Genomic DNA, 26,596 nt, shown 5'->3' with positions numbered 1-26,596 from the left:
ACGTCAGTGCCATGTTTTCCCAGGTAACAAGGGGCGGGCGCTTGTTGCATGGTGTATTCAATGAGCGCAGTAGGGCAGATGAGTTCCATCGCTTGCTGCAAATGTCGTTTGAGGTGGAATTACTACTCCACTCTAGTGAAACGAAAGGAGAATGGGAGGTTAGACTGCTAAGAATTTCATATGTCGTGTCTAAAATTATGATGACTGTTTGCGCACGCTGAATAGATGCCCCTGAGGTTAGAAACTAGTTGCCTGGGAATGTTGTGTGCTATTTTTGTGTGTGTTACGGATAGTAGCAATGAATGGATGACGAAAATAATGTACGAGTCTTGTAACCACACCAAACAAGGGTTCCGTTCTGATTAATGTGTGTGTGTGTGTGTGTGTGTGTGTGTTTCACGCTGATATAAAAAAAATACTTATCTTCGTTCTTATTGTTGTTTTGTCATGGTTATTTCTATCGGAATCCTTGGACACACACACACACACACACACACACAGCATTATATGGAGTAAAGTACTCTTTGTTTTACGTTTGTAACATCAGTCACAGGTTCAATTCCTGACCCACGATGTGATCTATATGTAGCTGTTTTAATATGCACGCTGTAATTTTCATAGGAGCTTTAATATAGAACAAAAATATCGAAATAACACAAGAGCTTATTACAATGATATCTTTATCGCCACCTTCCTATTTCTCTCATCTTGTCAATATTTACTTGGAGCAAACTAGCACATTTCTAGGATGAGACTGGCATGAAAGCACGCAAAATTTCGAAACAGTATAATCCCTTAAAAAAAAATTGCATTAAACAAAACAAAAAAATAAGTAAATATATAAATAATAATAATAATAATAATAATAATAATAATAATAATAATAATAATAATAATAATAATAATAATAAATTAATAAAGCAATGTAGAGCATAAAGACGTTGTTTGTTTATATTTTGAAGGCAGTCAAGCGTACTGTAGAAACATGTATTGCTTAGAGTACAGAGCAGCTACAGACAGACACCGCTGGCAAGGTCAACAGGACACACGAACGAACCCACACATACTCGAGGGCCGCGGGAAGGACGGACAGTGAAAAGGCAAATTGGTGAATATCATCATTCGTTAAGCAGACCAGACTTGAATTAAGTGGAAGCTGCTCTTAACCTCTTACTGTCAAAGTTACATTAGTTCCAAAATAAATAAATAAATAAACAAGATTAATTAATTAATTAATTACAAAAATCATGTGGACTTGGTAAACTTAATTACACAGCAGCCGTACATAATTGAATAATAAGAAAGAAATTAGCGAAACAGTTTCAGTGATTTATTAGTAAACTGAAACCACATTAAATAAATCAATAAATAAACAAGCAGATAAACGACGTAAAAGTCAAGGTTTCCATGAATATCTGCTTCATTCCAGTGATACATTAACAAGGAGAATGAAAGAGAAATGCTTCCATAAGAATCCAACTCCTCAATTATCTGGCCCTTGAAAATGGTTCAAAGCCAACATACAGACCAACATACATCTAAGTTAGCCACAAGCTGCAGTTAATCAGCTTCCTGCTTCCTGCTTGACCTCATTGGTAATAACAATGGAGTGTTCTTCACTGATAGAGTAAATGGCAGTCTTTGTGTCTCTAATCAAAAGGTATATCTGCATGCATGTCATGAACCGTAGTAGTAGTTTAGCATTGTTTTTGTGTGACAAGTATTGAATGGTAACTATCTTAGGTATGTTGTCCCTGTTTCTTAGGGTATATAAATACCTTCATTATGTTAGGTTATGTCATGCTGTGCTGCCAGACTACTGTAAACTAATAGTTCCGTCATTGGGTTACTATTAGTCTGTGTTATGTGAATGTTTCCGTTATCATGGTATGTTAAGCTTTATGAATATATCCAACAGTATGTTGCTTGTTATAATTTTTACGCTGTACTACTACTACTACTACTATTACTACTACTACTAGTAGTAGTAGTAGTAGTATTTACTATTATTATTATTATTATACATTAGATTTTAAAGAAAGCTCGAACGTCATTGTTACCCCAACAACTACATTTTCTTTAGCTGTGATGCTTTGTAGAATATGGCAAAGTACCGAAATAAGGGTAGCTTACTTAAACTTGCTTTTTTTTTTTTTTTTGTGTGTGTGTGTGTGTGTGTGTGTGTGTGTGTGTGTGTGCGCGCGCAAGTGCGTGTGTGCGTACGTATGTGTGTGTGTGGGGGGGATTATGAGAATTTCGTGTTCTTGCTGTAGGATAGCGTATCTGCATGTCACTAGCAAATAAGCTGGTAGGTTCCGCCTTGCTTAGGTTGCTAAAAGTTTTCAGTGAGTAGTCAGCTGTTGTCCCCGATCAAGAGGTTGGAGTGCGTGCTGTGTGGAGGTCATACTTTATCAGACAGTCCTTCAGGAGTATACCTTGTCTTCACTAAGAAGAAACTGAAATTGATGACATGCCATATATGGCACCATTAGGATTTTCAAAGGTGTTTTCTTTATTCTAGTGGCATGTTAACAGGAATTGTTTATCAATGGGGAAAATACCAGTAAGAAAGGCTAGTCATCTCTGTAGCCTTTGATTATAGTTGTGATGAGAGAATGAAGTGTTTCTGACTACAAGCCCAAGAATCACCTAGGGGCAGACTAGCCATTTTGGCACTAAGGAAGTCAAGGATCATAGAGAGAGAGAGAGAGAGAGAGAGAGAGAGAGAGAGATCAGTTCCAAGATATAGAGGTTAGGTGAACAGGGACAAACCAGGAATTCTTCATTTATTGGAGTTGCAATGTTTCACCTTATGCAGAAGGCATCATCAGGCTAAAATGATGTTTTAATTTTTTTTTTTTTTTTTTTTTTTGCCTGATGATGCCTTCTGCATAAGGTGAAACATTGCAACCTCAATAAATGAAGAATTGCTGGTTTGTCCCTGTTCACCTCATATATATATATATATATATATATATATATATATATATATATATATATATATATATATATATATATATATATATATATATATGATGCCCCATGAAGAAAGCTTTCCAAATTCACTGTTGAGTTCTTACAAGAATAGAAAAGCTTTTGCTTTGCAACACAGGTGACATTAAAATCACCTAATGATGGCAGTGTAACAGTGTAATGGAATTTTTGAGCCTAGAATTTGTTAGGGATGGATTCATAAAAGAAACCAAGGGAAGATGAAAACTATATTTATTGATACCTTAATAAATTTGCCAACTGATTTTTTTTTTCTTTGCTAAATAAAAACTTCTCTTCTGACCAGTGAATATGATACACTTCCCCATGATGCAACAGACCCAAGGACTAGCTGAGACATTTGGGGACATGAAACTAAATAATTTTTGTACATATTATATAAACTCCATACATAAGAAAATGCATTTACAGGTTTTATTTACAAAATGTTACTATAACAATTTGCTATGCTGTAAGACAGCAGGGTTTTCTGGTCTATGTGTTAAATATTTTTTTCTGGTCTGTACTGGTTGTGTGTGTGTGTGTGTGTGTGTGTGTTGTGTGTAGTCAATGCTTGTGAAATAACTATTTAAGAAATTAACATTTAGACAAATCATTACATGAATTTTGCTTTCATGTAAGAGTTTGGAATTCCTCATGTTTTCTCCCACTGAAATTAAAATACAGCTTAACCCTTTCCCATTCTGAGTATTAGTCAAAATCTGCTCTTTTCATACAACCTATACAGAGGGCATCTTGAACAGTTGTGTTGATGTTTTATTTACAATGCTCATAGCAAAATGCCTATTAATAGATCTCAGTTAATTTTCATCTTGAAGCTTTGTAATTGTATGAACTGTACCATAGCATAGCCAAAAAAGAAAAATCAACAAAATGATAATGCGAGAAGAATAGCCAATATGCAAAAAATGTTCCACTTTACTATAATTAAAATTGTCAAACATTAACATTCCTGGTAACATTTTCTTTCCCCATGACATAGCTAAAAAAAATGTCCTTTAAAATTGTGTATACAGTTGTATTTTAATAATAATAATAATAATAATAATAATAATAATAATAATAATAATAATAATAAAATATGGAAGAGCACACTAGCAAATCATACTGCTTCAAAAGCAACAAGAAGACAGACGGTCTTTGTTTGCACGTCATCCACAGTTAGGCATGAAGCACATTTCTTACACCCATATGCAGATAAACAACAACTATTCTGCTAAATGTCAAGCCCACCATCCAAACTTTGTTTTTTCAATGCTGTGAAAAGTTATCAGAATATGAAAGGGTTAAACAGCAGTGTACAAAAATTTCATTAATGTAAAACCAATTATTCCATTTTAAATTTCAGGTTGAAACCAATCATATAAAAATTTCAGTAGCCCAAGATGCTAAACATTAGTTATTGATAAATCTCTTATGTTTTTGTTGTTATTTTAAGTCATGAATATATTTTTTGTCTTGTCATTATAATAGGCTAAAGATACCAGGAAACTCACTCGGACCAGTATGAAGACTTGAGAGCTCAGCTAAACTGCAATGTATCAAGATGTATCAAAGGAGAGATATGTTAACTGTACATCTGCTGAACTGCACTTCATGGAATGCTACTCATCACTTTTTCTTTTTTTTTTTTTTTTTTTTCTATTTTCTTTCATTTAGGTATGCAGTTATAATACACTATCACTGGATATTATAAAACTCAATCAGGTCTGTCTTTATATATATGTTGTATATCAACAAAATAATTATTTTATTCAAATACCAGTATGTTGTCATGTACATGTACGTTTCAACTAAGGATGTCCACTGTATGTAGGGAATAAGTTTGTATCCATAAACAAGATTACACCAGGGTTCTTTTCCTCTTAAAAAGTAAAATAAATAAATAATAATAATAATAATAATAATAATAATAATAAATTCTTTTAAATAAATAGAAATACTACTTTGCTGCTGCAATGGCCTTGCAGTTTGTTTAACAAGCAAAGTGTTAACTGGCAATTTTGTAATGCTACCAGCTATAGCTGTCTCTGTTGTTGTCAGTGTGCTCTGAGATGCTGGTGAGGGCAAATAATTTACAAGCTCACTTCCCACAACTGGACTTACTAAAAGTGCTTACATTATTAGTGATTGTTTTTGTTCTTACTAATACAAGGTCTGGTACAAGTTTGTATAATGAAAAGGTTCCAAAAATCTACTTTCAACAGCTCCAGAACTCAAGAAAGCTAGTCAAGGCAGATTGAAGTTAGTGATCCATTAAAAAAAAAAAAAAAAAAAAAAGAAACCTCAAGCTGCCTAAGCAGACATATCATTATCACTCACAAATAAATGTATATGCAAGAATAGGTTTAGTTTTAGTACATGTAAACAAACACACTGGACTCTGCATCACATCATATGGTGAAAATAATATAATTTTTAGTGTCCCTGAATGTCAAAGATGTTTGATTTAACTGTACAATGAGCTAATGCACCATGCCTACTACAGAGGGCAGTGAAACACATTAGTTCTATTCAGAGTTACTTTAGTGACAATTCTAATGTTTGTTCTTCCTTCTGAAGATCAAGGCAATGAATGCAGAGGTGACAGGAGAGCTCTTGAACACTTTTTGTCATCATCAAAACTTTTTTTTTCTTACCACCACAATTTCTTCTGCAAAATCCAGCATCAAACAAGACTAATTGTTAGAATCAAAGACCTCTCATAGATGCTAAGCAACTCCATAAATGCACTTCGTATATATATATATATATATATATATATATATATATATATATATATATATATACCCTTAAAAGATGCCTGAACAGTTGCCAAGCAGCTAGATGATAATGAGGTTCTTTTAGTTGGTACCTGAATTCTAAGACCTTAATCTCAAGAACTGCTGGAAACGGGTGGAACAAATTCAGTACTGGCAATACCTTTAATGTTTAGAGGCTCCAGTCTGAGATCAAATGATTGTAGTTTCTGTTTTTACAGAGAATGGACCAGGATGAATATGAGAAAACTTGCCCGCATCTTGCATGAGACACCAAGAAACATAAAACCATTAGAAATACACCAATATATTTTATTCACTTCCTTTTCACTTGTGACTGAGTAATAGAAAATAATTTATAAATGGAAAACTACCCCTGGCCCAATCTCATTTGTGGAGTGGACAACGTAAAACTTTCAAATTTATGAATTAACAAAACTTAAACCTTGAAACGCATGGGTGTAACTGAAAATTTCAAGCATGCTTTTTGCAAACACGATAATTTTTTTATACCAAGAATATTACTTTTTATGCTGAAAGAATATTACATAATCTTTCAATGCAAGAACCATTAATTCTCTGCACATGTTTGAACATCAATGAAGTTGAGCAAACAATTACAGTGCTGTTGTGATGTAAAAACATAACTTTTCTAAACAAGATCCTCCAAACATCAATCCAACTCTTCCTCAAACATGGGTCTAGCTGAAGAAGACCTAGAAGTTGGAGAACTGGTGCTGCTGGTGGAGGATGAAGAGGATGAGGCATTGCTACTGCTTGGGAGTGATGATGGAACCCCCGCCTGAGGTCTTACTAACCTAAAAATGAAATGTAACAAATTTGTAAAAGTAATATGAGACATATTCATGTGACTACTATTTGCAAGGTTACACTGAACAAAATTTCTGCTATAAAACCATAAAACATCACCCTAGAAGGAAAGAACTGCTTGAAAGAATTGTGTGTGATGGCGCTACTCCTACCTTGTCCAACGATGCAATTTCTCAAGAGGAGGAAGATCAAGATATTTTGTTTATTACCAGAAATAAATTGTGTGGTCAATTAGTTTGCAGGAATCGGACAAACAGATTAATCAGCCAAAACAAATTCTCGGCTAAGAGTGAGTACACCTGTAGTGTGAAATCTTTGTTTCTGGAACCTTGGCAACACTGTGTGGCAAGACAGCTGCACTTACCTGACATGTAGTGTGATGGCCAGATGAGTTGCCACTACGAAGGACATGCCAGCTGTGGTTGCCTTGTACAAGGCAGACATTTCAATCAAACAGATAGATATCAGCTCAGACAGGCATGAGTATGTGTGTTTGTCATGTGGTGGTGAAGTGACTTGAGAACTACGGTGGTATAAGATCTGCCTGCAACTTGTCTCTGGTCTGGCAGACCCAAATTAATATCTGCAAGTATCCAGAAAGTGACTGCACTGACTGCCTTTCTGCCTTTCTGGATTGTTGCAATCATTTTCTGGGTACTTATGGATATTAATTTGAGCCTGTTAGGTTGGAGACGAGATGCAGGTAGGTCCTACATGGCCTCAACCAATCACTTCACCACCTTCTGACAAAGTGAGCTGATGATATCTGCTTGATTGGAATGTCTGCCTTGTACAAGGCAACCACAGCTGGTATGTATATCCTCCCTTGTGGTAACCCTCCTGGCCATCATCATACTGGGCTATGCGCATGCCAAATGTCACACAACAAACAAACAAAGAAAAATGATGAGGCACAAAAGAACAGGATAACCAAAATCCAGCCTAGTAGGCCTCACAAGGCAGCTGAGTGTGGTTGTCCCACCAAGCACTGAACAGAGATTTCAGGCTACAAGTGAACTCTAAGACATTAATTGAAAAAAAAAGTTTGCCAGCCATCAACAAACTAGTTAAAAAAAGTTTGCCAGCCATCAGCAAATTAGTTAACTACACAGACTTTAGCATGTGACACAGTTAAGGAATTCTTAAAACCATGTGTGTTTTTTTTAAACCAAACTAGTTAATTACATAGACTGTACCAATTAAGGAAGCCTATTAAAAAGGTAATGACAATCAGTATTCACTGATACATTCCCCCCCTCCTCTCTCTCTCTCCTCTCTCTCTCTCCTCTGTGCCCACATGCCAGAGACAGATTCTACTGCAATGGGAAAAACTTCATATAGAAACATCTTGACAGCTATGAACATATTATCAATAAAGTATGAAATGGATGAATGTGTTCATAGTCTTAAAAATGTTCCTTTCAGTAAATTATTTTTAGTATCTGAAGTTCCTCAGTGCAGTTAAAAATGAGAGAGAGAGAGAGAGAGAGAGAGAGAGAGAGAGAGAGAGAGAGAGAGAGAGAGAGAGAGAGAGAGAGAGAGAGAGAGAGAGAGAGAGAGAGAGAGAGAGAGAGAGAGAGAGAGAGAGAGAGAGAGCCAGCCCTGAATGTTGAACAAATTAATGATCACAATCCAAAATAAATAAGTACCTACAATTTGTGGATATAAAATAAATGCAAACAAAGAGGATCTAAATTTTTGTCTACAAATCTAAGCGGAAGGGCACAAAGTGGGAAACTCCCAAAAGCCAATAAAGAATTAATAAAATTACTGAATATAAAAACAGGAAAGTCCATATTCTCAAAACATTGTCATCTGAATGTCTTTTAACAGCATATTGTGCAAATTATTGAGGTTCTGAGTTCTTTCCATGATTCTAGTAAAACAAAATATCCATTAGCCTTTGAAAAGTGATCTTGATGAGAAAGCAATGTTTAAGAATGCCAACCGAAGTAGTTACTGAACTGTCAAAAAATATTCACTAAAGAAAGAGAAATTACTATGTAATTCATTTAAAAGCCTTGCACCTCTCAGGTCCAATAATCTACCATCACTACTGCTTGGTGAATTTCCTTCCCACACCAATACTGTCATAATGTACACTGCTTACTTTCATCAGCCTCTCATCTTTTACTCTTGTATCATCTTATCTATAACTTATAATATTATAACAAAATCAAAATTTTATCCTTGTGCACATCATTGCACTCATAAGCTGTCTCAATCACTCTTCTGAATCAGTCAACAGTGTAGTATCCTTTGAAAACCACCTGATTCTAATTTCACCCTCTACCATCACCACTCACCAGAATATCTCAAGCACTTTACTGAAAGCACTAGTTAGTAGTGTATGATAAGCTAACAGAAGCTAGTGGGAGACAACTAAGGGTGTGGGAAGTTACTTGCCTGCTCACCTTGGACCAGAGCTAGGAGGATTGTTCCCAGGAGTTGCTGAGGCTCCCATTACTGGCCGCCCATCCTCTAGAAGCAATTTGCGGCATATTGGACAAGTTCCATGCTGGCGATTGAAAAACAGGTACATAAGTATTTTTCCTCCAAATGACTTAAAACATGTTCTGACATTCAAGAAAGTATCTATACTCTAACAATATTTGTAATTAATCACTACGCAATACAGACACTCCCAGAGTTATGAATGATTGTCAAAAACCTGATTCGTAAGTTGTTTTTTTTTTCTTTTTTAATATTTTGTGTGTACAGTATACCTTCTCAAGTTTCATGTTGGCTTTCTTCCAAAATCACAGCACTAAACTCATGGATTGCAAAACTCAGGGTATTGAACTCATGGTATTGGTATGCTAACCACATAGCCTAGCACTGTATGAATGTGTGTTTTGTCTTCATGGGATGGCAGTATAGTGCACTTTGATCTTGATCTTGCTGTTACAAGTGAAAGGATTTCTCCTCTGCCAGTTTCAGTCACACAATTACATCACACCACATACCACTACCGGCCACACAACAAACAAAATCTCACTTAATCACGCCACATGAAGCCACACTGTGCTTAACCACACCACAACCCACATCTCACCCTCCAAATCATGCCACACACAAAACAACTGCACCACATCACACATAGCATCCAGCCACACCATGGACACAAAGCCACATCATACCAGCCACACAAGATCCCACACAAGTAAATCAACAATCCATATTACTCCCAGCCACATATCACATCACTAATATCACAAGAGCTACACAGCAACTCATATCACACAGTCATACCACATGACCTAGCATTGTCTGAGTGTGTGATGCAGCAGTGAGATCTTGATCTTTATCTTGATGAACAGGGTAGCTCAGGATTGCTCCTGAGCCAGAACTCTTGTTCGTATCTGTAGAAGTTCATAACTCTAATGTTCATAAATCAGGGAGCATCTGTATAATTATATACATATCAGGCCAGCAATCCCAGACTGGGTGGCCCTGATAAAGCACCACACACTCATACATATACATCAGTCACACTCTTAGCCCCACTGACCTCTGGTGGAAAGGAATAGTCTCATGGATAATCCTATAACAGGGTCCTTTGGTTATGCTGGAGTTCCTTCCCTATGCTGTGACATAAACCAAATTTTGGTAGAAGCTGGAACCAATCTAAGGTCTTACAGTATGCAAAAAAAAGAAAACAAAAACTTGCCTTTACTTCTATGGTTGGGTTGCTCTATGTTTGCAAACACTAAGAAATTCACTTGCTGCTTTCACATCACCACCATCATCCCACCTCCTTACATCTTAAGGTTATGTAAATTAGTATGAGCCTTAAAACCACATAAACCATTAATGGCTGAAAACTCTTCACTTTTACTTTTGAAGGCTTCAAACAATCTTTTAGTTTTCTCCTGAATTATCATAAGGCCCACTGGGATATGCTGTTGATGCTGGTCTTCCAGCCAAAGCACTAATAACTGCTCCATCTCAACCACTTTCTTAGACCACTTTGCTGTTTGGTTATTATCACAGTTGATTTCCAAGAAGCAGAATCTTTCATACATTAAATAATGTGATCCTCATCCTTGATAACTGTAGTTACAGTCAATGGCTCTGACCAACAGCCAGCAAATGATTGTCGGCCTTTCTCCCTTCTGTGCTCATTTCACAATGTCTAAATTAACTTTCACAGCAATTGCTTTCCTTTTCCTTGATGCACTGCCATTAGAGAAGTCTGCCTCACAAATGGGTGCTATAATGATGTTAAAAAAGGCAACACAAACAAGAGCGAAGAAGTACTAATCCAAAATGACACACAAATGAAACTGACCAATGCTTCCTTCCTTGGTCTATTGTTGTCTCATACAGTGTGTGTGTGTGTGTGTGTGTGTGTGTATATACACACACACACACACACACACTGTACGAGGCAAATTGATTAATATAGAAATAAAAAATATTCTTACCAGTTCTAACCAGGGAATGATGCAGTCATTGTGAAAACAGTGTTCACAATACAGGCGACGTACAGTTTCATCTACTGTAAAGTCCTCCATGCAAATTGAACACTGTAGTCCTTTATCTGCAAGGGTAAGTTATATAGTGTTTTCTGAACCTACTGTGAGTGGATTCTGAAAACAATCATTGAAAAGTTTGAGACATAAGAAACTAAATCCTCTCAATAAAGATAATAATGTTACTGCATTGCTACAATTCCCAACCCAATAGCTCAGTAGTGAAAAATGGAATGATACAAATGACAACAGAAATACACTGATATGGAAGGTATCAGGTTGAATGAGGTGCAATACAGTCAAGCAACCCTCTTTCTCAAAACATTTTAAAAACCAAGGCCACTTGACACCCCTACATCAATATTTATTGACAATATAGGAGATGGAAAAAAAGTAAATAAAAAATAAATAAATAAATAAATAAATATATAAATAAATAAACATCCTGCATGTCAAAAGTGAGTTAAGAGCACCTACTGATAATAAATTCTTGAACTGTGATCTAGTGACATGCTGCATAACCTTGAATTGCCAGTTTAACTACAGACCATTTAGAGAAAAAATCTCAGCAAAACTTTTGTGTTCAGCTGGCAGCCCTGCAGCCCACTGGCCCACAAAGTTAGAAAGAAATTCAACCTCCCTTGAGAAATACTTTAATTTCTTCACTTAGCTTAAGATATCAAATTTTACAATTTATACTCCACATTACTTAAAATTGTAATGTCCAGCCATTGTGAGGTTATGCTTAAAACAAAAGATGTCCTCACAAACATAAAATACTCCTGAATATGATGGTGCCTTTAGATTTTGCATGAAAAGTTATATAATAGAGAAAATCAGATTTCTTTGGGTTAGGTTTTTTAACCTATCGAGGTTAAAAACTGTGATATAGTTGAACAAACACTGTTTCATCTGTGGATGTTAACAAAATTTGCCTAACTTGTGTAGTTGTTCAACTAAGTGAAGAAATATAATTATTTATCGAGAGGTTGAGTTTACCCGACTCTGTGGGCGAGTGATAAGCAGGGTTGCCAACATAAAACAGAGGTCTCACTGAGATTTTCTTTGCATGGACTCTAGTGCCCTTAAAATGTCCCTAGACCAAGATGTTTTGTATCATATACAACAGACAAAACATTATATGTACAGTGAACACTAGAAGAGCAGTCAGTTATAATACTTCCACATGTCTGCTAGTTGCCAGATGCAGATTGAGATTGTTTACTTTTACATAGACCATAAGGAATCTTAAGTCAAGTAACAAAATACAATTTTAATATATTTAGAGCTAGTTTGATTTCTTTCATTAAATATCAGAAAATATTATTAAAAAGGAACTTAAAATAAAGTCTTACCACACTGCTCTTTGGTGATTTTGGATGTAGGTATTTGAGAAATCTCGTCTTTAGTGAGAGGTGGAGGGCCTGTCCCATCAAGCTGGTTCATAAGCTGTGTGATGATGGTATCCAGCCCTCCCCGCCCCCAGGCATAGTCCCCAGGATTAGAAGCTAGGTTTGAGGCAACCAGAACAGGAAATCCTGGCCAGTCAATGCCCATTTGGGGAACGTAATCTGCTCCTCCTACACTGGCCTCAATGACCCCTGAGGTCATCTGCATTATGAGGTCATGAATGAGAGGGGCAAGTGCAGAGTGGCGGTCTCCTCCACTGACCCTGGATGAGGGAGAGGGAGAAAGAGAACAAAAAATGGTATGAGTCACAACTTCTGAATTCTTTTTTAACTTTTGTACACATTCCATTCACACAGGCCCACGTATCTAAGATGTGAACCACCAAAGATTCTTTTGATATCCAATGATGGTGTATATGAAGAATATGTCTAAATGAAGAAAATTCACTGTAATCCTTATAACATTATCTGAAAATTAAAAAATAAAATCCTGTAATTATCAGGAATGTTACTTCATTCTGCTGTGTAAAAAGAAATCCAGTAGCCATTTAATTAGATAGTTTTACACAAAACTAGCATGATATAAAACATCAATGTACAATTGTATTCAAATATTTCTATAGATTTCTTAACAAATATCCTAGACCAAGAAACATGTCATTTTCATGGGAGCTGACTGGAGTTGGCCTGTTCCCCTCAATGGCCATGACAGATGGGTTCCATGTGGCAAACATGAAATAGTGACAGAGAACTGTAATGCAGTGAATGTACTACACATATATACTAAGATATGATTTTCAACTCAAAACCTTTAAAAGTCTAATGGATTTTCACACACCAAGCTATTGAAATACATATTCAGCTAAATGGAAGATTGATCATGATCAGTTTTCCCCAACACATACACATAGTGTGGAGGCCATTAAGGGGGTTAAGTGAATGTAATAACACAACCTTGTACAAGCAAATTACAATGTGAGAGTTAGTCATTTAAACTTGCTAAAATGCTGCACTTATCAACTGATGCAGTATCACTTTACTCCCAACTTGAACAAGAGGTGGCACAAACATTTTCAACAGTTACTTCATTGTGTACACGACAATCAGGCATGAGAATATCTTGCAAGTAATCTGCAAACCTGTAATAGTCAGTCTGCCTTTCTTTGATTTATAAACAAATTGACAATTGACAGCAATTAATTTTCTTTAACAATATGCAATGACTTTGCAAAGCCAGAGTTATCAACACAAAAATACACTGACATTACTGGACACAACACCCATTGCCCCTGCCACACAATTCAGTCTCCAAATGGCTATGAAGCAAAAATTTCATACTTTCATATATACTGCAACTCCAAGGAGAGAACAGTGAGACAAGCCAGAAGACTGTTGGTAATAATAAGTAATATATTTCACAACATTCATTACCACAGGATGTTCTTAGTACATACTGATTTGGACCACAACCACTTGTCTGCATTACCTTTAAATGGAAATCATGCTATGTTCTCATTATTATTATGAGTTTGTATATTATGAGATTGTAGATTTCAGATAGCACACTGATTATGGCAGCAACATCTGGGTAGATTATTGTCACTGCTGAGAGCAATGCAGTGTAGTCGTGGCCCTACATAATTATCATCTCCAATCAATCAAGACTCGTGTGGAAGTAGCTCATTCTTCCTACAGTACAGTGATTACATACTCCTGTCACTGTTTGGCATAAAAATTGGTGCTTCAGCTCTATACTTACCACACTTAATTAAGTGATGTTGTACATCCATAACATACATGAAATAGCAGCCACAGTGAGAACACTGGTGGTAGGATTTGGGCTGGGATGCCATTGTCTTTGTTTATTAGAAACGTGGAACTGTCACCACTCACCACACATATCACACTACCATCTGTGCAGCAAGTGAAAAAAATTGGTTATGTTCAAGGAGATGCTAGGCTGTTAATCTATGCTGATGCAAGCAGTATTAAATGGCAATTTAAAGTATAATTTACAATATTAGCATCAACTAATCCAGTTTCATATGAGCAAAATCCAAGTGTTACTTTTTTCCAACTATGAAAAATAACTGAAATATCCATACTATGGAATTAAGCATTTGTGTGATGAATGTGTGAAAGTGTGAATACAACAAAGACTTCACATATAAATGTTCTACACTTTGAGGACAACACAATACTTCAGCAGTTTTCATGACACTCTCTTCGTCCAGCAGCACATCTAAATTGTCCAAATTGCATCAAATAAAAATTAAGATCTCAATATCCACTGTACTAGAGATCCAACAGAAAAACTGATAAAGGGCCTTACTGTGCTTATTTTATTCTAAATTTATCATCATGCCACAAATTACCAATTGCTAAAATCCACATGTAGAGAATTTTACATCATATCCTATATGTGCAATAAACAAGAATAAAATAAGACTACAACTTCACAAAGACTGAGCATCACATTTTGAAAAACTTTTGGAAGCTAGTGTATGTGGGAGACTCATAAGGCTAAACAAGGATGATTTGCAAATATTTCACCCAATGTATTTGGTACTCAGTTTTAGTCAATTAACAGCAATTATCACACTTGTTTGACTACTGCTGTAGATAGCCAGTGTGATAAAAGAAAGAAATCACTGTAAGAGCATCTGGAGTCTAACTGTTGAACTAGCATAGCTCTAAGGATCTGTTAAGTCTCTTATGAGTACAACATTGTCTGTTTACCTTTATGAATACAATACTTCCAGCAAATATCATATTCCAGTCTTGATAGAATGAGTAACAGGTACAATTCAGTCTTGTGTAAGTTACTAACTCACAATAATGGCAAATAAATACTGCATTTAGGTCAACATTGTATGGAAATCACTACATTCAGATCCTCTGTCAGCCCCCATTTATAATTAATCACTCCTTTAATAGCAGTGGAGAAATATAAGTTATAACAGCAATGTTGAAAATGAAGCTTTGCACATCAGTTCTTTATCAATACAACTGACATCCATAAAATTAACCTTATTCATATCCACCAATCCCATTACTGTTGTTACTTTTCACCTTTTTATTTCCCCACTACTGTTTTTCTTGTACTCCCCTTCTGATAAAATAAAATAGAAAACATAGTCTTTGCATAAATAGAACACATGAAGTAAGTTAAAAGTGCTTCTATGTTAACTTAAACAAACACCTGTAATCATGGAAACTACGTTTGTAAACTCACGAAGAAAGGCCACCAAAATATCCTTTCAACATAAACACATGGTCTATATAAGCCTTCATAAATACACAGAAAATTGCTAACCTTCTTCGATTGTGTCTTGCATTTAGATGTCTCAACCGCTGACTTATGCGTGGACCGGGTACTGAGGAAGAGGAAGCAGGAGAGGCAGAGGCACCAGGTAAGGTTGGGGGTTCTTGGGCTATCAAATCCAACATATCAAAAGGCTCCATTTCTGTGTCACTTGAGCTGTCACTGTCTGAGACATGTGTTCGCTCCAGCTCCTCGATGAAACCACTATTGCATCGTGGGCACACATAGTCCTGTAAGTACAAGGAACAGTGAAAATCACTCAAACAATATCTGTGTACAGTCAAAGATAAGTCATGTCATGAATTTTGCTTAAAATATCTGATAAAGGGTTTACCTTACAGTGCTGTACACCGTATCATAGGAACAGTTGGTAGCATTGCTATAGGGGCTTCAATACTCACCACACCTCATACATCATAACAGGTTGTATCCTTGAGTGCATTGCAATCTCAGATACATTCAATGTCTTTTCAAACCATTCCTATGTTTTTAAAGCAATGTCTCAAGCACACATATGTTCAACATAATTGTTGAACTGTAAAACTTTCCCATATAGTACACATCATTAGAGATGTCTAATTCTTTGCAGGGCTGAGTATACTATGCAGTCCAAACTGGATATGAAACTCTGACGCAGTAAACCTTTTAAACTAACAAAATCCCCTTGGTTTGGTTTTGCCATTTATCTCATCAGCAGCAGATATGAAGCATTGAGCCCTTATCTGAAAAATATTTAGCTTAAGGGATTCAGGCTTGCCAACCACTAGCATGCGAGTGGATTTGTTTTTATGTTTCAAGAGATACAATTAATATTCAGACAAAATCTTGGCAAGATTTTTGTCTTTATACAGTACATACATTTTCATCTTTCTATAACTCTCTTTGGGTAATTATTGAGAGTCCTTTCCTGGCCATATTACTGGTCTATTCTCTTCCATTCTTTCGCATGTACCTTCAGATACACCTAAAATGTAAAAAGAAAGTGGGGGGAAGTACCCCCTTCAACTGAAAGATGCCCAGCTGTGCCAAAGAAGTGACCCCCCCCCGCCAATATGACACCAGAGAGGGCAGTTAAGTCTAACCAGGTGAGATGACCAATACTCCCCTGCATTCAACCTTGCAGCATCACACTTCCCCTGAAACCTGGTGAGTTGATCCACTATGTAATCATCCCTTTCAATAATGCATCCAATACATCATTATAGAATTTCATGTTATGGATGATACATTTTTGTTTTTATTAAGGGGGTTTTAAATCATCAGGCAGTTCACTCACCACAATTATATCATCACTACTCTATCATGACCAGCTAAAGACTAATTTCATGAAGGCTGGAAGGTGTATGGTAATGAACAAGTTAATCAGGCCAGGCACCTTAAGCGAGCTCATAACATTCAAAACGTCATAACAGGATTTTAAGATGTTATCGATACTTTTTTTTGTATTATTCAGTTACAAATCACCTAGCTACTCATACAGTCATCCAGAACAATTATATCTTCCTTACTCTATCATAACTTACAAGAGGGTCATCTGAGGAAGCCTAGAAGATATGCAGCATCCCTCTAAATAATGCTTCAAATTCACATCAATAAACACATTACTAAAGGATTTCACAATGTTAAGTATGATATTTTTTTTTTTTTTGTATCAAGGGCTTATAAATTATCTGGCAATTCATTCTGCACAGTTATACCTTTCCTTCTCTATCATGACTGACTAAAGGGTGAGCTGGTCAGCCATTTTGAGTGAGTTCATAAGTCAAAGTATGGGAAGCACAAGAAATAATACATTATCAGAGGATTTCATAGTGATAATGACACTTTTCTTTGTATTATGAGGGTATAAATCTGGCAACTCATCCAGCACAAGTACACCCTTACCCTATCATGACTAACTAAAGGGTGATCTGATAAAGCCCAGGTGTGTAGTAATTAACAGCTTAGTCAATCAAGGCAGTCCCTTCAGTGAGTTCATAACAATGCAGGCTCTTCAGCAAATTCATATAAGATTAACAATACATTACTACAGGATTTAGTAATATTAGGTATATGTTGTTTTTTTTTCTCTGTATCAAGATCTTATGAATCATCTGGCAACTCTTCCCACACAATTGTACCTTCCTTAACTAGAGGGTGATATAAGGAAGCCAAGGTCGGGTTAACTAATCAGGCAAGGTGTGTTGAGCAACTTCATGACATTAAATAAAGGTAACAGGATGTCATTACAGATAAGAAGTATTCAAAAAATGCTGGGTTCCTCATAATGATATACCCAAAGAGGCGACCCTACTGTAGCTCCCCTGCACTCAGCCTTGTGGTGCCAAACTACCCCTGGAGCCCTGAGACCCGGCGAGTTAACCGTGTAACTGACCCCTGTGACTGACTGAGCTTATTTTCATTCAAAACGTAATTACAGGATTTTCTAATGTTGTGCATGGTACGTCTTTCTTTGTATCAAGAAGTTATACATCACCTGTCAACTCATCCAGCACAATTACAGCTTCCCTACTCTATCATGAACTAGAAATTTATTTTGTGAACTCCAGGTGTGTAATAATGAACAGGTTAATTAATCAGGCCAGGGGACCCGAGTGAATTTATACCATTAAGTAAATGAAAGTAACCAACAATACGTCATTAAAAGATTCCAAAAAAAAAATTACGGAAACGTTTTGCCATTCAACCAAGAAAGTTACGAATCTGGCATCTGGCAACTCCTCCTGCACAATTACATCATCCTGACTGTATCATGACATACCAGAGGGTAATTTCGTGAAGCCCGGAAGGTGTCTGGCCAGGTTAATTAATCAGGCCAGGCGTCTTGACCTTCACGTCATGCCCCCAGCCACATTAGCTCTGCAGGGAGGCATACATGTACTAGTGTAATGCTGGTCAAACATGCTCGATCCCCGGGTATTGCCAGGTGGGGGCAGGAGAGCAGAGGAGCAACACGGGAAAATTTGGCCCTCTGTCCCTCCCGCAGTGCCAAACACCCTCATAACAATGACGTTTGTCGCGCTGCTGCTGCAATAATGGGGTGTTAATTGTGTGTGACTTAAAGAATACTGTCTACTGCTTCATTACTTACTGGTAACTTTGGGGTAATCTCGACATTGCACTTGTGACAGAAGAATCTGGCCGAGGAAGAGGCTGTCTCCACGCCCGCCTCCGCCATTTTGGGACTGGCAACACATCACTTCACTATTTATTGAATTTATACTTTGTCTTGGCTCCACCTACATAAGTCTGGGATAGATAATAGATTAAATTTATAATTCAATATCATGAATTAGTGAATAAAAAATCTATAAACCACACATCACACAAATTGACATATTGACAGGCGAGGTAAGTATAAAGAAAATTGTATTTTATATATATATATATATATATATATATATATATATATATATATATATATATATATATATATATATATATATATATATATATATATATATATATATATATATATATATATATATATATATATATATATATATATATATTTTCCATTCTTAATTATTCGTGTGTGTGTGTGTGTGTGTGTGATTAAATTACACATCAGACGGGCGAGACCAAGCCAGTGGGAGAGGTCTGGAAAAGACAACAATAATAAGCACCTATCTTAATTAACATGGCACTAATGAACACATATGGCCTGTATAAACTTCTGTGAACCAGAGAACATTGAGAGGAATGAATGAGGTGCAAAACATATGAAAATTGCTTAATATACTAGTATGTGATGCGCGAGATTTTCAGCGGGAAATTAGAGAACTCCATGTCTTATATGCTGCTTAATTTAGAACTCGGGAAACCAATATTTTCTCTTGGTGCGTTTTCATGATAAGCAGTGTGTATTCCAACGATCTTGCCTTCTTTGATCTATGGTTTGTCAGTGCAACTACTGTTAGAATCTGTCCTCACCGAGTCAGCAACCAGAATGGTGTTACTGTCCACTCCCTGATATATGAATTATGCGGTCCCACCGCAGCTTGGCCTTCCCATATCAATCAACCACTTATGCATTAAATCAACAATTAAGTTAATCTAATAGAATGTGAACCTCACCATTGCCATTCAAGAGTTCTTCGTTTATAGATTTAACTTTGATTTAGCCTCAATTAGTCATCAAGAGTATACAAGTAAGGAACTTGGCAATGAAACATTGAGTAATGGACTACATTTTTATAAAAAAGTATTTTCTTTATAATTTTCTTACCTTGCTCATTATGAGGTGACACATCACTTCATAGTAACAAATAATAAATCAACAAAAATATTGTAAGTCACAAATGTACAAAAATAACCTCTAGCTGATCTGTACAAACGTACTGCCTACACTCTGTGTATATATATATATATATATATATATATATATATATATATATATATATATATATATATATATATATATATATATATATATATATATATATATATATAAAACGCGATATAAAAAAAAATACTTATAATCTGCACTGTAAGGCTTTTGATATCACCAGGGATACTCCAAGACTTTTCCCAACTCCACTGTTAACTGAAATATTGTGTATTTTTGGAGAGAGAGAGAGAGAGAGAGAGAGAGAGAGAGAGAGAGAGAGAGAGAGAGAGAGAGAGAGAGAGAGAGAGAGAGAGAGAGAGAGAGAGAGAGAGAGAGAGAGAGAGAGAGAGAATGTATATATGAATTATAAACTCTTATCATCAAAATAATAGCCACTACAGGGATCAAGGCCTGCCCAGATGAACCTAAATCTTCCTGGCTTGATTCATTGTCTTCCTATCCTACTCAATTTGTGTATTTGGTACACTTCTATCATTCTTCTTTTATTTCTGTAAGACAAAGAACACACCTGACATTTTCCCCATTTTATGAAAAATTAAAAACCTCCCCTCCCACATCTGTAAGAATATTAAACAAGGATAAGGAAATAAACAACATACTGTATGCATCATATCCTGCTTTGGCTGTAAATATTGAGCAGGTGCAAAGAGTTAATATATGAAATCAGAAAACATTTATGTTCACCAAAGGCAGGCCTTGACCACTTTCACTTCATCTTCACTGACTCTGGGTATCCAATTCTAAATATAGTTCTGGCATAATGCAATAAATGATTAGTCACTCTTCACTCCCTGACTGTGTCCTCCATGAGGTCATGATTGCATGATGCCTATTCATCATGACAATAAGTCAACTCTTATGTTCACTTTCCTCTACTTCCATTCCTTCAAGGCTAGATTCTTCTGAATCACAATGATTAGCCGAGTTATCTTCATACTCCACACTTTGAGCTGATGCATTTGCTTTTGAAGGAGTTTCATTTGAACTGGAGTCTTGACAAATATCTTCAGCCTTCTTCTTGTGTGATGAATAAACTTCATCACTGCCTGCTTCGCAGTCCTCCCTTGAGCCTGCAAGTGCATCTTCATTCCAAGAATCAATTGACTTGGCAACATACTTCTGGATGGTCTTCATTGATGGGATGGTGAATATTGTCCTCAAGTATCTATAACCAGCTCCACTCCGCTTATAATATTTCAGCATGAGGTTCATAAATTTTCTTGAGAATCTATTACCTGTTCCAGGTCGGTTCCTTAAAAACATCTGGCTTTCAAGGAAAAGGAGATGTTCTTCTGATAAAAACTTACGAGCATCTCTTATTATTTGCTCAGGTGTTCCAACATCCTTAAGTGGAGTATATTTTTCCTCAAGGATTTTGTACTTTTTCAGTAATGCATAATACCTTTGTCTATGTTTATTCAAGAGGTAAGTATATTTACGTTTGAGCTCTTTGTTGGCTCCTCTGTAGAGGGTTGGACAATGCATCCTTGGAACTGTTGGGAAAGAAAAGTAATTTAATCATAAGATCACAGCACCTGATAAAGATTTCATAAAACTAAAGAAGAAAAGAAAAGTTAAGACTATGGCTGATTAACGAGTTAAAATAAAGTTTTTTTTTTTTTTTTTATGTAGGAGAGACACCAGCCAAGGGCAACAAAAATCTAATAATAATAATAAAAAAAAAAAAAACACTGAGATGCCAGTCCCAAATAGGGTCCGAAGCAGTGGTCAAAAATTGAAGGATAAGTGTCTTGAAACCTCCCTCTTGAAGGAGTTCAAGCCATAGAAAGGCAGATTATTTAAAAAAAAAACTTATAACTCATCTAAAAGTACTTTATAACTCATATATATATTTTTTTTTTCATAATGAAAATGGAAAATAACTCGGCCAGTTCCCTTAAAACAAGCAAAAAATCATAAAGACTGCTGATGCACATCATATTTTATAAACAGTCACTGTAGAGACATCCAGATTGCAAATAACATGCAATATATGAGCTAAAAATAATGTTTCAAGATATTAAGATCTCTAACTATTCATCTTTTTTTGCAAGCAAGCCCCAATGGATTCTTGAGATTTAGAGTGACATACCTTGTTGTGCATGTTACAAATATTTTCATAAATTAATAATAGTTAATAATCCAGATTCAAAGAGAGATGATTTGTTGAAGTAGACCAGAGCAACACTGCATTCTATATCTTGCATAATGCAAATCAAGATAATTATACTTGTAGTGATAATAAAGTGTTACTTTTTTTTTTAATGACATACCTCTCTGATCTAGTGATGAAATGGAATAGGTTCCAAGTGCAGCACTAGACTGCTTTGAAGAATGAGGAGTTGTGTTCAACATCTGACAGTCACTGGTTAAATCTGGTTCACCTATTGGTTCAGGTGCTCCAGGGGATGGAGGGGGAGACTGATGAACAGATGCAGAAGGCACAGCAATCCACTGTATACTTTCTCTATTCTTGGGTCTTGTTTTACTTGGCTGATCACCCTCTCTCCTTTCTCTAGGATTTCTGGTGCTGTGGATTTTGTTCTCCTCACTGGTTGCCTCACAGGCTAAATCAGGAATGGTGACATGAATGGGGCGATGGCCAAGATGTTCTTGTGTAAGCATTGCTGGGGATGTATTTATTATTGGGCTCATAGTTTCACATGAGTGGCTATCACTGTTTTTGTCAATTACTTTGCTTGGATTATAAGTGTTCATTATAGGAGATGGGAGTAAATGTTTTGATAATGCAGTTGGTGTATCAATTTGCCAAGAATCCCGAGTTGTGATAGAATGCGGTGATACTAATTCTTTACTTCCTTTTATTCTCTGGTCTGGAGGTATGCCTGAGTTGCTTAATGAATGGCTGCTTGACCTTTGATTAGGGTCTTCAGTTTGTAAATTAGGTTGACTAACTGTACATTGAGCAGTATTATTTAACAATGATGTTGCTTTTTGCAGAGAGTCATGACTAATGCCTGAAGGAGTGCTGAACCCTGGAGGAAGTGTAACAGTGAATGTGAAAGATAAAGAATTTGACCCATTCACAGGTGCCCACGACACTGTAACAGGAGCTTGTGTGTCTTGACTTACAGACTGAGGAATAGGAGTTTGTGCCAATGGCATTGTAACAGCAGCTTGTGTGTGTTGATTTACAAACTGAGGATTAGGAGTTTGTGCTAATGGAACTGTAACAGGAGCTTGTGTGTCTTGATTTATAGACTGAGGAATAGAAGTTTGTGCCAATGACACTTTAACAGGAACTTGTGAGTTTTGATTTACAGCCTGAGGATTAGGGGTTTGAGTTGCATGACTAGAGACCTCAGGTTCATCCACAGAGTCTGTACTTGAAGAATATCCATCACAGTTATCATCAGCATTTAGCTGTGTTTGGATAGATGAACTCTTCCTGCATAAGTCTGCTTCTTTCAAAGGAAGAGAATCCTCTGACTGAGAACACTTTAAGGGATTATTTGAAGGATCATTGGTGCTAAGGGAGACATACTGGATGATGTTCTTTTTGGAAGATTGCAGAGAATGTGTTTGATTTGCTGTATCTGAAAAAAAGATAAAAACTTAATGACAAAAGCATTAAATAACAAAGTCAAACAGCACCCTCCATCATTCGAATTGCTTCTTAATCTATTTTGCCTCTTCTCACATCAATTCTGACTTCTAGGCTGATTGGAATTCTGTCAAGGCCATTAAGAATGTTTAGTTGCTCCTTTCTATGCACCTTATTCTTACAAAATCTTGTCAAAGTAATTATTTCCATTTAGATCCTAATTTTTACTCAATGTGCATATCTTCATTATGTGAGGGGCCCTCTCTAATTAATTCTAAGTTTGGCAGATTTAAATTCATAATTTTGTGATCAATTATTATTTTTTCATTCCTGCAAAATGCATCTTCTAATATAATTGAACATATTGATATTTGTGATTACAATAACTACTAGGTTACTTGAGGAAAACTGTTGCATAATCTGCATTGAAATGTTTATTTTGTGCTTGTTAGAAACATCTCAGTGCAGTGTTTTGAATTCAACTCATCAGAATTTCTTTACCATTGTTTCTACCAAACTTTTATGGATATATCTGACTTCTGTGATTACTACACAGTCCAATGGTATCAAGAAAATGCCCTACCTAATTTTTAGGTTGAGGTAAAGCAGATAATATGGAAGCACATCTGTGATGTTAGTCATTCCAACCTGATAAACTCGCACAAGAAAAATAAATTGATGACTCTTCTCGCTTTCTTGCCTTTCAGTTTACACTTTACAGGGATGCTATCCTCTGGCCAGTGCCAGTATGGCCACCTATGCTGGTTGTAATGTATAAAGTTTCTTGCTCTCACTCTTGCCCACTTTGTCACTCCCAATGTGGCTGTAGCCTTAGGCATGGCACACAATAAGAATGTCTGAGAATGAGTATCCAAAAATGATACAGAAAGCAGAATGGAATAGGGAAGCCATCAGCAAAATAGATAAACAGTGCAGGTGAGTATTGGCATGAGAGAGATGATAGGTTAGGCTTTGATTACTCAATGAGATAATGCCAGAACAGGAAAACGTAGAGTCTATCTGTCATGGCAAACTTCTTAAAGGAAATCCTGAGGAGAACAAGGTGACAAGAGTAGACAGACTGACACAAACACCAACCCCATCAATGCTTACAAGTAAATACCCACATTTCTTTCCTATGGGTTGAATGAGGCCTTTAGCTCGTAAATTCTTTAAAGATGCTTTCTTCACAATCATAATTGTTCTTTTGGCACCACTTTTGGTCCTCACTATTTGACGTCGGATAGGACCAGAATCTGTAGATAAAATACCAAGTTAAGATTTATAAAATTCTAGGACACAAAAGTGACATAATTTCATCTTAAACAAAAAGGCTCAATGAAAACTGGTACAACACAGAAAAACTAACATGTGCGTCGTGAGGTTGCCTTCATGACTTCAGCTGCTGCAAAACACTTGTCACAGCCACAGTCCTCCCCGCATTTACTCTTTCCTGAAAATATGAGTTTTCCTTTACATTTAAATAAGGTTTTATGGTACACACTTGGTCCATGCATGCCCTCTTCTTTTTAAAATCAAAATTTTCATCATAAATACTCAGCCCTCAGTACCCTCTCTGAATCAGTGCTTTATTATACACCTTGCCTGCACTATCCAATGTACACTGTGAGATGGTTACATCTTGTGAGGCACACAGTAAAAACTGAGTTGCAAACCAAGATGAATCTAACACACAGAATCAGTGAACATAAAGGTACTTCAATATGTACACAGAAACAGCTGGCTCAATCCCCTTTTTCAGCAATAAGAATACATTCACATACACATGATCACCTGTTTTTGGAGAAGGATTTTAGAATACTGCATAAAGCTGATGCAAATACAGACACTAAAATACTTAGAAGCTATTTGCATTAAACACCTGAAAACTAAATTAAATAACCAACTGTCTTCATCACAATTATATCTCTTATAAACTCTGCTTGGAGCTTTGGGGTCCTGGGTTTGTAACTAATCTCAGTCTCACAATGCCACTCTGTCAGTCCACACCACATGCAAGAACACACAAGGTTTGCCCATAGTTTCATACCTTTATTTTGCTTTATATATATTTTCTTTTTGTCATGTTGAGCTACTACTGATAAGTTATTTTGTCACGTTTTTTTTTTGTTAATGCTTGCCTGCCTGTTCCCTTCTGGTTACTGTTTTGTTTTTTTGTCCCTACTGTGATGTGATATTTTATGATTTGTCTTTATGCTTATTTTTATCAATCCTTTTAGCCTGATGATGCCTTCTGTGAAGATGAAACATTGCAATAAATAAAGAAGGAAGTCTGGTGTATCCCTGCTTACCTCATCTATAACTCAGAACTTGTTCTAATATATATATATATATATATATATATATATATATATATATATATATATATATATATATATATATATATATATATATATATATATATATATATATATATATATATATATATATATATATATATATATATATATATATATATATATATATATACACACACACACACACACACACACACACACACACACACACACACACACACACACACCAAAACCTCCCTAAACCAAACCTGAATAAGTCAAATATTGGATAACCCGAATGCCTTTATGGCAGAGAAAGAGGAGAACTGATAACAATGTACAAATTAGTAAACAATATAGAAAGAATAGACAGAAATGACTTGGTGCCAAAGATGAAGTAGGAAGAGAGACAGATGAAGCGGCATGAGAAAAAAAATAAAGAATGGATGTTTTGAGTGACCAAGAAATACAGCTTCCTGTATCAAACTACTGAAATATGGAATAAATTGCAGGAAGAGGTGGTTATGGCAAATAATGTACACATCTTTAAAGAGAAACTGGATAAATATGGT

At 36.0% G+C, this 26,596-nt stretch overlaps 2 protein-coding genes across 13 annotated transcripts in view; both read right to left on the bottom strand.

Annotated features, from left to right (window-relative positions):
* Positions 1-3,211: 3,211 nt before the first annotated feature.
* LOC135108292 (E3 ubiquitin-protein ligase RNF126-like) lies at positions 3,212-19,059 on the bottom strand. 2 transcript variants are annotated; one of them, XM_064019108.1, is made up of 6 exons: positions 18,903-19,059; positions 15,803-16,041; positions 12,433-12,749; positions 11,030-11,145; positions 9,009-9,120; positions 3,212-6,589 (listed from the first exon to the last, which is right to left on the bottom strand). In XM_064019108.1, the coding sequence occupies exons 1-5, from the start codon at positions 18,987-18,989 to the stop codon at positions 9,013-9,015; spliced, it is 867 nt and encodes a 288-aa protein (XP_063875178.1). In that variant the 5' UTR covers positions 18,990-19,059; the 3' UTR covers positions 3,212-6,589; positions 9,009-9,012. The 2 variants fall into 2 exon arrangements, with proteins under 2 accessions (XP_063875178.1, XP_063875177.1); XM_064019107.1 differs by having other exon boundaries at positions 9,017-9,120.
* A 1,362-nt stretch (positions 19,060-20,421) lies between these two features.
* The window catches only part of LOC135108291 (uncharacterized), an 89,045-nt gene continuing 82,870 nt past the window's right edge, over positions 20,422-26,596 (bottom strand). For 10 of the 11 annotated variants that reach the window (XM_064019099.1, XM_064019097.1, XM_064019096.1 and 7 more), the window contains 4 exons: positions 25,097-25,180; positions 24,855-24,983; positions 22,436-23,719; positions 20,422-21,655 (listed from right to left, as the gene is read on the bottom strand). In XM_064019099.1, the coding sequence (XP_063875169.1) occupies positions 21,012-21,655; positions 22,436-23,719; positions 24,855-24,983; positions 25,097-25,180 (2,141 nt within the window). In that variant the 3' untranslated portion in view covers positions 20,422-21,011. The remainder of the gene's footprint in view (positions 21,656-22,435; positions 23,720-24,854; positions 24,984-25,096; positions 25,181-26,596) is intronic. The other variant, XM_064019106.1, reaches the window with a different exon arrangement.

This window comes from Scylla paramamosain, chromosome 17, assembly GCF_035594125.1.
Source record: "Scylla paramamosain isolate STU-SP2022 chromosome 17, ASM3559412v1, whole genome shotgun sequence".
NCBI lineage: Eukaryota > Metazoa > Arthropoda > Malacostraca > Decapoda > Portunidae > Scylla > Scylla paramamosain.
This window is presented reverse-complemented; position numbering and strand designations above follow the sequence as displayed.

Excerpts from the sequence above, each read along its gene's own strand:
- LOC135108292 (XM_064019107.1), bottom strand. The coding sequence starts at position 18,989 with ATGGCGGAGGCGGGCGTGGAGACAGCCTCTTCCTCGGCCAGATTCTTC. Across the intron at positions 12,750-15,802 it reads GCAAGACACAATCGAAGAAG|GGTCAGTGGAGGAGACCGCC; the intron begins GTTAGCAATTTT and ends TCCCTCATCCAG. Across the intron at positions 9,121-11,029 it reads TCATTCCCTGGTTAGAACTG|CATGGAACTTGTCCAATATG; the intron begins GTAAGAATATTT and ends TTCAATCGCCAG.